This window comes from Neovison vison, chromosome 11, assembly GCF_020171115.1.
Source record: "Neovison vison isolate M4711 chromosome 11, ASM_NN_V1, whole genome shotgun sequence".
Taxonomy (NCBI): domain Eukaryota; kingdom Metazoa; phylum Chordata; class Mammalia; order Carnivora; family Mustelidae; genus Neogale; species Neogale vison.
Genome location: NC_058101.1, coordinates 112,268,269 through 112,280,372, shown reverse-complemented (window position 1 = coordinate 112,280,372; position 12,104 = coordinate 112,268,269). Strand labels below are relative to the sequence as shown.

The following is a 12,104-nucleotide window of genomic DNA, read 5'->3' as shown; positions in this document are numbered from 1 at the left end:
TGATAACACATAAGCTAGGGGGAATCACGAAAAGAAGAAGCCGCAGGTGAGGATAAAGTACCAGGTTGATGTGGGGGTGGGAGGTCAGAGGTTAAGGGATTGTCTAATCTCTGTGGCCTTTGACCCTATAATGGGAAAGGGCTGGATTCCTGAGCCAGGCCACATGAAGCTGATGTCTCTGTGTCTACCCACGTATCTCTGTAGACAATCTATGGATCACATTTCTGGCTTTTTTTTTTTTTTCAGCTATAATGGCCCCATGTCCACTTGAGAAAAGGTCTCTGGCCCTCAGCCCATACTCAAGATCTGCAAAAGTGTCTGAAGCTTCAAAGATAAAGAGAAGCTGACCTTTTAGAGGTCTAGGAGAAAAAAAGGTTATGTTGGAAGCAGGGCACTCAAGACAAAAATATGTTGGGTTTATTCTTTCGATTGCACAATTCTCCTCCAGGTCAGACATTGATAAAGTCAAGCGCACCAGAAAAAGCATATTTACCTCATATTTTCTTTCCTGTGTACAGTCACATACATTTCGTAGACTCTCCCTTGGGGAATGGCCCCAGCGGGAATCAGCAAGCTTACTCCTGAATAGCAAAAGAGAAAAGCAGTCACATAAGACCTATGAATCAAAAGGAAACTTCACAGAATGCCTTTGAAGCAAGTGAAAGGGAACGAGGAGAGTTTGTGGCCATGTAGCCACAAGCCTGCTTTTTCTCTAAAGACATGTAAATATTCAAAGCTGCCTTGCCTTCCTTCCTTATTGGCCTTGTTTGTTACCACAGCTCCCTCTGAACTGTTATGGAATTACTCAAAGGAATGATGTCATTTTTTAAACTCTTGTTTTATTTAAGGAATAGACAGATGGTTCCACTGTTGTTTTCCTTGTAAAACGAGAGGAAAACCAACAACCGCTCTTCAAATTTCAAACAGCTGTAATGATGCATCATTTCTAATTTAAGAAAAAAAATCCCCGCAAAATTCAAAGTCAGGGAAATTGTAATCTTCCCTGTAGATTAGACTACAACTAACTTTTCATGCCTCATGAGAACAAACAAACAAAAAAGATTTGGGTATAAAAATACGTTTTCAAGAGCTGTGGAACTTAAAAAGCATTGATTACTGAAATATCTGGTTAGCATCAGTGTTTTGCCATAACAGAATAATAGCTGGTGAAGAACTCCTTTCATCATGGACAACTCTAGGAAATGATCAGACAACTGCTAGTTTTTAGTCACAGCAGGCCAAGCAAGTTTTTACGTAGTTGCTAACTGATACCATTTTATAGGGGGTGGGGGTCAAGCTTGTTCTAAATTAACAGGGCCTATAGCAGCTGCTTGGCAATTTGAGCTTGTATCAGAATCAACTGGAGACTTGCTCAAACCCAGATCACTGGGTCTCACCTTCAGGGTTTCTGACTCAGGGGGCGTAGAGAATTTGTACTTCTCGTAAGCTGCTAGGGGACGCCAATGATGGCCATCTGAGGACACACTGTAAGAAGAGGCCCGCCTCACGCAGTGTCATCGCAAGGAATAATTCAGGTTGGGCAGCAACCTGAAGATACTTGTCTCCACGATTTTATTCCAATCAATGGGGTTTCTTTTCAGGTCATTAAAAATTTATGGAGCACCATGGCAAGTATCCTGTTTGGCAGAATGGGGAATGCCAAGAAGTAAAAGACAGTGTTCCTGTCTTTGAGTAACTTATAATTTCATTAGCGAGGAAATGGAATATGCCGAATGAGCAGAGGGCAATAAGGAAACTTGCCCGACCGTGTTGGAAAGTCTCAAGGATAAAGATTGGAGCGTGAAGGAGGAACAGTTATTCAAAGGCCTTTGTGTGACTGGTTGAAAATGTTGAGTCTTGGCCTTCTTGAGAAGGAAAGTTAACATCAGGGCTGTGGTTCTGTGGGAAGTGGGATGGCATCTAGGGTATAGAATGGTGTGTTTGCTGAGGCACAGAGTGGATGCAGGAAGACCACACATGGGCCTACCGACCCTTGGTATTTTTATGTTTTGTAATGGGAACAATAAAATGTACCGTTATGTTTTAGGAATGAAATAAAACCGTGAATGTAAAGTAGTAAGAGTAAGGCCCAACACAGGTTAGGAAACTTGCTGTAAAATAATACCTGTAAATTACCACTGCCTAGTACACAGAAAGTGTTTACTACATGTTATCTTCCTCCTTTCTACTTAAGAATCCTTTATAATAATTCATATATGAAAAAGTGACAGGTGTAGAAATGGGAAAGAAATGTAGAATCCAGTGAATATCATGAAAAAAAAAAAAGCTGCCTTGAGAGTAATATCATGTTCAAGGAATAAAGGAACCAGAGAGCATATTTTGATCTATTTATTTGATAAACTTTAAAAAAATGTATTTTAAGTCATGATTTCAAAGAGCATACATTAGCATGAGAATTAAAGAGAAAAAGGTGAAAAAACATATATAATATATGATCTCAGCTATGTAAAATGTATAGATAAAAGGAAAAATGATATTCCATTAAGGGTTTTAATTTATTAAAATATACTTTTAAAGGGATGGTGTGACAAATTGGCAAGGCATTGAAATGGGGGACTGAATAAGAGAAAGAATCAAAGACAAGTTCATATTCAGATCTGCAGATCCACTGGTTCTATACAGAACTTGGCTTATGGCTATTTACACATTATATTATTTGTTTATGCCACATGAGGACTTTGGTCAATCAAATTGTTCCTTTTTGTTGTATTTGCAAAATACTTAGTCTTGTCCAAAAGAGCAAAGATAGACTCACAGAGGAATCCATTAGCCCTCTTAGGACCAATAAACACAAACTCCTTGCTGATTTAAAAATATTAAAATTTAATCAAACATTATCAGTCACTAACATAAATTCACCTTGAAAGACCATTATGAGACTTATTTTTCTAGAAGCAGGTAACTAAATGATAAGCTGAAAAAAGTATATATATACTACACATAATAAGGTTGTGATTCCAGACAGATCCATCAGAGGTGGGCGTGGGTACCTTACAAATACCTTGAGGTTAAAGACTGTGTAATAAAGAGTTAATAGATGAAGATTTGATGTCTACCATGATGTCCTCTGATCTAAAAATTAGTATTCTGAAGTACTGCTTCCTACAGTAACTTGGAAGCGACCCAACTAATATGTTTTCTAATTAATTTGTCCTTTTAAAGTGTGATGACAACAGTGAGCACTTCTCACTTGCCGTTGCCTTCTGAAGCTCTATTAAAAAGAAGGTCAGTGACAGTTCTAAATTACACCTTGGCAGAAAATTGTGAGTATAATATTTCTAGAGGAAGTGTTTTCAGAGTTGGTTGGAGAAAGATGAATGGTTTGGCTGATTTTGTCTGAAGTACTGTTGATTTACATCAAAAGTGGATTTGGGTTAGATTAGACTACAACTAACTTTTCATGCCTCATGAGAACAAACAAACGAAAAAGATTTGGGTATAAAAATACGTTTTCAAGAGCTGTGGAACTTAAATATCTAGGAATTACCTGAATTGGGAACAATGAGGTGACCCCCCAGAGAGTTGAAGGTGCCAAACGCAGTACAGGATGGGTCAGTCTGCCTTGCTAGACTCTGATTCTTCACGTTGAGGGCCTCATTCTCCAACAAGGACTGTGTCATCTGAGGAGACAGCTTTGATGCGAACTCAGAGAGGTCATCTTGGGGGGTGACTGCACCTGAGGTGTTGTAGACTTTGATTTTCAGGTTGGGCAGTGGATCCAGAATTGGAGAGTTAGTCATTGGGATTTTGTCTGAAACATCATGCAAAGCATAGACGGGTCCTCTGTACATGGCTGCGGCCGATGTGAGGTCTGGGGGTACCACCAGGAGATCTGAGTCAGAAAGAGAAAAAAAGTCCATTTGCATTCTCCCTTCAGGCAACTTCTATATAGTCAGGCTCCTCTGAGACCTTCGGAGCCAAAAACAAACGAACTCAGTCAATATTAGAGATGGATAGACTCTAAGGTTCTGTTGGAAACAGGGCAATTAGATTACTGTGATCCAGTTTATTATTGGCTACAAACAAAAAGACAAGTTCATTCTAAATTTTGCTTTCAAGTCTACTCATTGCTCCTAAGTCAACAGACTGGATTCGAAGATAGTGATCCCAACTCAGTGACTTAGTAAAAAAGTAAAAAAGTCATCCATCTGTACACCACTTTATTCATGTCAATGCAAGGTGTCTTGTCAAGAGGCAAAAAAAAAAAAAAAAAAAAAAAAAGGAGATGTAAGAAATCAGTCAACCAATCTCTGTGCTTTTTTAAGGTGAACATTTAAAAGTATGACAGAGAAACCTGTTAAGGAAAAAAAAAAAGATTTGTGCATCTTGCCACCTGTGGTTTGTTATAGGAATGAGGTCAACAGAATAATGAATAAAACAGACCCAAATCCATGTCTTCATGGAGCTTATGTTTGAGCCGAACGACATGACCTGAAGGTCACTGATTCTGACACCACCCAGGGATGCTGCTGACACGCATACATCGCAGGTGTGAAGTGCAATGTCAACTGACCTTGTCTCGCTGCCTTGATGTTCACGGGCTGAAAGCCTCCATTGAGTGCCGAGGAGTCAATAATATCAGACTCAAAGTCGCGATGGTTCTTGCGATATACAAATAGGGCCACCACTACAGAAATGGCCAGGCAAACTATCACAGCTATCACAATGCCGACATACAGCGCAACATCATCTGAGTCAGGAGCAGCTGGGGAGGACAAGGAAACATTGGACCAACTGCTTAGAGAAATTTCCTACAGTACACATCCATATTGCTGTAATTTTTTTTCAGACATTTATTGCTTTTTTTATAGGTTAATTTCAAATCTATTTCAAAGGCTATATAAAACGACTGTGGCCTTTCAGTGGAAAATTATCTCTGATTTCTTTTCCTTTCTCACTCTGCATCTATCCACCCACTAATCTATCTTAAATTGGGCAGCATAACAGACCATTTATTAGAAGGTATAAAAAGGAATTGGAACTGAAACCATCCCAACCCACAGGGAAAAAAGCACAGCTCATTACTAATTTCAGGTGAAAAAGTTTGGAAGGCTGATTTGAATTCACCGATAGTTCTCCAAAAACATAAACATAAATACTCTGTTAGAAATAGCCAGCATGTTTGGAATCTGTGTATTTATTGAACTAGAATATTTTCCTAAGTATCCTTCCAAGTCATAAAATTACTTTCCGTAACACTCTTCTCCCTTTCCCCTAAATCAAGGAAGGGGTGGCCGGGAATGGTATCCATAACTAAGCAAAAACAAATATTAGAAGAAAACATGTGTGCTTTCAGGAGACCCGGATCTGGGAAGCAGAGGTCAATGCAGATAACTCCGGGCTTTTGATACATATTCGGTATCACTTCTGAGAACCGTGAGCTTCTCATGGCCACTGGTCAGAGAGTTACATCTGAGCTAATCGTTACTGAATCAAATACGTCTGGATGGTGCACTGAGTAACATAAAGGCCTGGTTCAGTGATCAGAAAGGTCAGACTGCCCCCGAAGGCAATTAAGCATTGGACCAACACAGTGTGCAGTCTGCTGGGGGTCTGTTTCTGGGTAAAGTCAGAGGAAAATTCCTGTGAATGTTGCATATTGCCTTGGTAGCACAGAACGCGCTTTAGAACACGCTTCGATCAGACTGTGCACGGTAATAGAAGCTGATAATTGAAACAAAATGAACAGAATGAAACCTTTCCAGAACTCTGCAGGCAACTTTAAGTCTATTTTTAGTTTAGCGTGACCCACAAACATTTTCAGCAAAGTTAATCAACGTTTTTCCATTCACTGCAAAAGAGGTGATTAAACTGGTGTTTTAGGGGGTCAAGAACAGCATTTTTATGCTCCATTTTATATACCCATGATTTGGGGGAAAGGGAATTTTCAGATATTTAAGTCCCAGGGACTCCTAAGAGTTGAGGAGCCAGGACTCTGTCCCAAGACTCATAGCCACCCAGTTGATATGGGCAAATGACTCCTCATGTAGATTGCCAGTGGCTCACCCAAATTCTGGGGTCACAGTTTCTTTGACACATGGACAGTATAAAGGAATTCCCTGTTGGAAACTGCTCATCTCTTTTGGCATTTTGTGTTTAAATGCACATCATGTGACTTATATATATTTTTTACTACCATCTTTCTCAAAGTTTCCAGAATATCAGCTTTCGCATCAGTCAAGTCGATATTGACAGATCTTTACAGAATCCTGGTGACAGCCTGAACCCCCCGACTGTGTGAGCCCCTCTTTCTGAGCGCAGACAACACTACACTGCTGGGCAAAATTCGAGGCCTGTCGCAGCATTCTGAACTCCAGCCAGAATATTCTATCTAAATCCTTAAGGTCTTACTTCACCAGGCTGTAATTACGTCCCCGACGTGCATCCTTCCTAACTCAACAGATCTGTCTTTTCTCAACCCTTTTCTTTTTAGCATCTGAACCCGGCACTTTATTAGATCAGCCTATTTCCCGATATGGTTTGTCAGCTATCGGGACTGCCTGGCAGACTGAGAGATGTGAAAGCTGGCAGAGGCTTACAATGACCCTCCTTTCTTCTCTTCAACAGTGGAAATCTAATTTGTTTTTCATGTTAGAATATATTAGGTGCCTATTTCCTGTGTGCACATCTGTGATCCAAAGAAAGGTAAACTTGAACTGGGGGCAATCACGTTAAATGATTATTCAGCAACATAAAAACCAAACATCAAACTTACAAGAAAATCCATATTCATTCTGGGTTCTCTGTTCAGTTGAAATAGGATAAAGGAAACCTTGAAAAGAACAAAAAATGAAACAAAAATGGGAACAAAATCAAATTAATGAGGGAAACGAAATAAGAAGCATGAAAAATGGTTTAATTAAAAGAAAAGGAAAAGAAACCTGTGGTCCTTTAAAATTCTGGTTCAGTACAGAATTATGATTTCGCATCTCCTGTCTGTTCTGGAGCCTCACCAAGAATTAATAAGTAGGCAGATTGAATTTCAGAGCAAAACTGGTCTCGAGTCACTAACTTTGGAGTGCTTAAAGTCTTTCTTTTATTGAGCATAAACTCTAATGGATCTAATTTATTTCAGACATCAAGGGTCATTAGCATAAGGAAAATCTTTTTTCCTTATCCCTGCCATATGCTTTAATTCCCAGGACATATTCAGCAAGGCTCTAAGCAGTTTTTTTTCTTTTTTATTTAATCATAACAGCTTGCTCTTGGTCTAATAGAACTAAAGAAGACCTGTCATCGTTGGTCAAAGGTTAAATACCCATTTACTGAGCTGACCAGAGACCACCCTTCCTCCCTCCATCTCAAATCCACTTTTTGGATTTTTTTGGTTGTTTCTTGTCCCTCCATTTAAAAGGAATCCAATAGGTTTTGCCCTGGGACTAAGCAGTTTGTCGATGCAATGGAAACTGGATGCTTTTTATTTGAAATCATTCAGAAATCAATAGGGCCTAGAGGTTATAAGGTTATTAATTTTAGGGCATCAGAGGAATAGTGTACATTGAGAAACATAAAAACTTCATCTCAGCAATAAATGCAGAGATAACATGAGCAGTTTTATTTTTTTTTCTTTTTAATGTTTGGCAGGTAGGAAAGATGAGGATGATGATGATGATAAAAATAACGTCAGAAAGAAGAGTGGGAGAAAACATTTACAAATGCGGAATACAAAATTTTTGAAATGAAGACAGTATAGAAAATTTCAAAGTGTAACTTAAAACTGGCATCCCAAGTTTCCTGATATTTAATATTCTGTAACACACGAATTGATTAGATGATACAATATCACTGGATTCATCAAATTAAAATGAATAAGAGGCATATGAATAAACTTTCCTGGTAATACTCAAGGGCAAAAAGTGTAGAGAAACTGCAAGAATCACAATTAATTGGTTCAAAAATCAAAGGTCCGTAGTGCTCTCATACTAAAGGTAACTCTTAAATCATGTCTCAGGTAGATCCTCTGTAGTTTGCAGAACACTCAGTTCTTACAAGCTATTTACCTATTTTGGGGAACTAATTTTGCGGAAACATGCAGTGCTACCTTAATGAAAGAGAGGTTTGCTGTAGCACAGACAAGTTTGCTCTGAATTAATTTTTAATGCTTTATTTTAGAGCAATGATTGCAACCTCCTACTCAGTTTTATAAATATTATATTCCTTATTCCAGTTGTCTGAGTCCATGTATTAGGTTTGATTTTCATTTTTAAACACTTCTGCCTGGTAATAACCTTTTTCCATTTGTATTCTGTGAACTCAATAAAAGGACATCTGGGACAGATACAGGCACTGGAAGAAAGGTGGTTTATTTTCAAACCCAAAGACTTGAGACCATACGAGGTCACTGCCAGCAGAGGAGACAAGGTAACTGATGTTGTCACTCTGGCAGGGAAGGTGTTAAGTAGAAGGATGTCAAAAGATTCATTTCTTGTAGGTTAAAAGGCCTGGAAACCAGTGTGAAGGAGGACATCTGGGGATGATCTGAAGTTCACCTTGAAAATTTTGATAAGAATCAGTGTGGGCCTGCTGGAGTAAGCAGGAGAGCTGTGTCTTACAGAAGGAGAAGGCTTCCTCCAGACAGACATAACACAATTGGAAATTTCTCCATGTGAAGCAGTTCTGGGCATGCCTTGGCTTCTACCTTCTTTTCCCAACCAGAATCCCTGTTCTTGACAGGCCGACCAAGGAATAATAAAAAGGAATGTTACAATTTTGATTTTAATCTCAACTTCTCCATATTTATGTTGATCTGCACAAATCAGTAAATATTTTGGTGGCTTATGGTATTCATCTGAGACTTCTATTTCATTCTAGGCACAGATCTGGAATTCATTCACTCATTCATTCATTCGGCTAACAAATACTCTTAAACCCTATTATATACTAGGTTCTATTCTAGGCATGGGGTAGGGTGGCTCACAAGATGGGAAAAGTTCCTGCTTTTGCTTCAGTTTAACAGAAAATAAACAAGTAAAAATAATAGATAAGATCGATTCAAATGCTGAAAAAATTTATTTCAAACAATAGAACAAAAGAATGTAATGTGACTGGAGATAAAGGGATGGGCAACTTAGGAAATCCAGGAATAAATTCTTTTGAACTGGGATTTGAGGGCGCCCGGGTGACTAAGTCCCTTAAGTGTCAGCATCTTGATTTCAGCTCAGGTCATTATCTCAAGAGTCGTGAGATCGAGAGCCCTATGTGTATGGGGCTCGGCACTCATCAGGAACTCTGCTCCTCCCCCTCTTCCCTCTCCCTCTCTCTCAGAGAAATAAATAAATCTTCAAAAAAAAAAAAAGGGATTTGAGCTAAAACGTGAACAATGAGGAAGAATTAGCCAAGCTGAGTTCAGGAGGGAAGGATGGTCCAGAGAGGGACAGTAAATGCGGAAGTCCTGACATAAAAACGGAGTGGTGGGAGGGAGCAAGTGAGAGCAAGAGGGAGGAGGCAGGCTCCGAGGGGTGAGGAGAAGCCACATGTGGGCCTGATGGGACATGACGAAGCATTTTTATTTTATCCTGAAGGAAATAAAAATCCTGTGATCGAATGTAATTTTGGAAAGAGTGCTTTGGTTTTCCTCTAGATAATGGAGAGCAAAGGGAGCAAAGGTGACCAGATTTTATGGATGTTTTTTGTGACACATGGCTTGGGAGATGTCTATCAGTAGGTCTATCTATAGAGTTGATTAAGTATTTGCATCAAGGCAGTTCAGAAATAAAATAGAAATTAAAAAAAAAAAAAAAAGAAAGCCTCCCCATGAGTTATTCCTCATAGCCAATGAGGACCAATCTAGCCAAACTGTTATTTTCTTACATGGGCAAATTTAAAACAGACCAGAGTATTAAGTATACTCACTAATGGTTCAACACCCCAATTTACTCTGTTATGGAAACACTGATAAAGAGTTTTGGAAGGCAACTCTATAAAACTTTTTCCATCCTTTTCAAAACACTTCTGCAACTTCAGAGCTAAAGCATCACTTAGGAGCCTGGGAATCGGAAAAGAAGGGGATTATTGTTCCATCCCCTAAACGAGGGGAACAGAGAATCACTTTTTAGAGTTTGTTTTTAGGCTTCTCCATCTGATCCTTCTCTCACGGAACAACAGGGGACATTTTCCTCAGCTAATGAGGTGACCCTGCTGGGAGCAGTCCTCGCCATAATGAAAAATAACATCTCTGGCCGAACATGGTGCAAAATAATTGTTTTTCGTGTCCCAATCAACAGCCTGGCTCATAAGTTAGGGATTTCAGTTAACTTTCTTACTACTTGAAAGTAAGCCATCAAAAAAGGCACCAGGGCTCTTGGCCAAGGCAGGGACACCGAGTTTTTCATTCTTCAGTTTGAATCCTAGCTCTGCTGCTTCCTTAACTGAGAGCGCTTGGCCAGCCTACTTCCCTTTTCTACGTACAAGCATTCTAATCCGCGTATGGGAATGCGAGTCCTCACTCCCATAGAACTGTGGAAAGGGTAAATGAGATGTGTTAAGGACCAGTCCATGGCAAGCAATCGATAAATGAAAGCTCTATCAATATCATTGTGATGCACATTGCAAGTACACAAAGACTCAAGGTTCATAAGGGATTTTCTTTGTGGAGTCAACTTAGCCCATCATTTAACGAGTGACTTTAGGAAATTTGAATTTCAGCTTCCTTAGTTACGACAGAGACAAAGAATCCCGTTTTTCAGAACTTTAATACTGTATTTTAAATACTGTATTTATTTTAATACTGTATTTTAATACAGTATTTTTATATACTGTGTTAAATACTGTATTAAATATTTTAATTTTAAATACTGTATTAAAACACACTCTTTTAAATACTGTATACTCCTTCACGCTCTCCTTTGAAAGAGGTTTACGGCTTTGCGGCTTCTGGCAATCATAGAGCAGCATGCTTCAGGAGCAAGTTTCCAGGGCCAGGGTGCAACTTGATGCTACAACAGTTTTCAGCCAGAGGTCGTGCCACTTCCAAAGGGGGTGTTTGGAATTGGGGCAAGGGAGGTTTTTTTGTTGTTGTTGTTGTCATAATGATGAGGGAGTTGTTTGTGGTACTTAGTGGGCAAGGGCCAAAGAGACCGAATGTCCTGCAATGGCAGGAAGGAGCAAATGGAAGGCCCATCTGGAACAAAACACACCTCCACTGGTAACACCTTCCAAAACCATGGCTCTCGGATTGCTGGAAGGAGTAAAGGCACAGGGCTCCGGGAATGATCTAAGACTTGTGCCACTGGTTGTGGGAGTCTCAGTAAGCGCCCCTAGGGGAGGCCAACCCCACAGCGGGGCTTCTGCTATGGGAAATGCTCATACCCCACGACCTCCTTTAGGAATTTTTAAAAGAAAATGTAAAGTAATTCTAAAAAACATATATTTTTCAATGGAACGATGTTCCTGATCTGAGAGAAAAGGAACTAGAGGATGTCTGATTTTGGAGAGCCACTTGAAGTGAAGACCTAAGTAGTTTGAAAACTGAAGCACGAGGAGGATGTCTTAAAGAGTTAGTCAGAAATGCTCCTTGTGCTAGAAAACACCACACAATTGCTCCAAACAACATTTGAAGAAGTTATCTAGTCCAGTCTTTTGCAGGTTAGGAAACTGAGTCCCAAAGGGGAGAAGTGGTATTTTAAAGTAACCAAAAATGTTGTGATTAAAATTTGGTTTTCACCCTCCCCTCAATTAAGATCACATTGTCCAACCCTGGGTGGTCCCATTCGGAGCTGTGTGGACTGTCTATGTGGACTGTTAATCTAACAATGTTCCAGCCGATGGTGGTAAAGTGACTAGGAGAAGGAGTGCATTTTTCTAATTTCACAAGGTCATTCTTGAGACTAGAGGACAGGTTGCCCCTATTTTTCATCTGACATTCCACTATTATAAAAGAGGAGAACCCATGCCCATGTATCCTAAAAGAGAAAGCCAACCTTCCTTTGTTTTATACCGTAGTAAGTAACATCGAGTTATCCTCAAGCACATGGCTCATAATTGTGCAATAATATGCCTCAACAGAGTCTATTTGCAAGTTTATATTTGGGAACTCTCAGAAACAAAGCCAGAAACTATACGTAAATCTTCATTGCTCCAATACA

General features: G+C 39.5%; 1 protein-coding gene across 2 annotated transcripts in view; it reads right to left on the bottom strand.

Moving 5' to 3' along the window:
• UNC5C (unc-5 netrin receptor C) overlaps nt 1-12,104 on the bottom strand; it is a 355,335-nt gene that overhangs the window by 37,805 nt on the left and 305,426 nt on the right. The window contains exons 8-11 of one of the 2 annotated variants that reach the window (XM_044224455.1): nt 6,737-6,793; nt 4,535-4,726; nt 3,509-3,853; nt 494-581 (exon numbers count right to left, since the gene is read on the bottom strand). In XM_044224455.1, coding sequence (XP_044080390.1) covers nt 494-581; nt 3,509-3,853; nt 4,535-4,726; nt 6,737-6,793 — 682 coding nt within the window. The remainder of the gene's footprint in view (nt 1-493; nt 582-3,508; nt 3,854-4,534; nt 4,727-6,736; nt 6,794-12,104) is intronic. The other variant, XM_044224456.1, reaches the window with a different exon arrangement.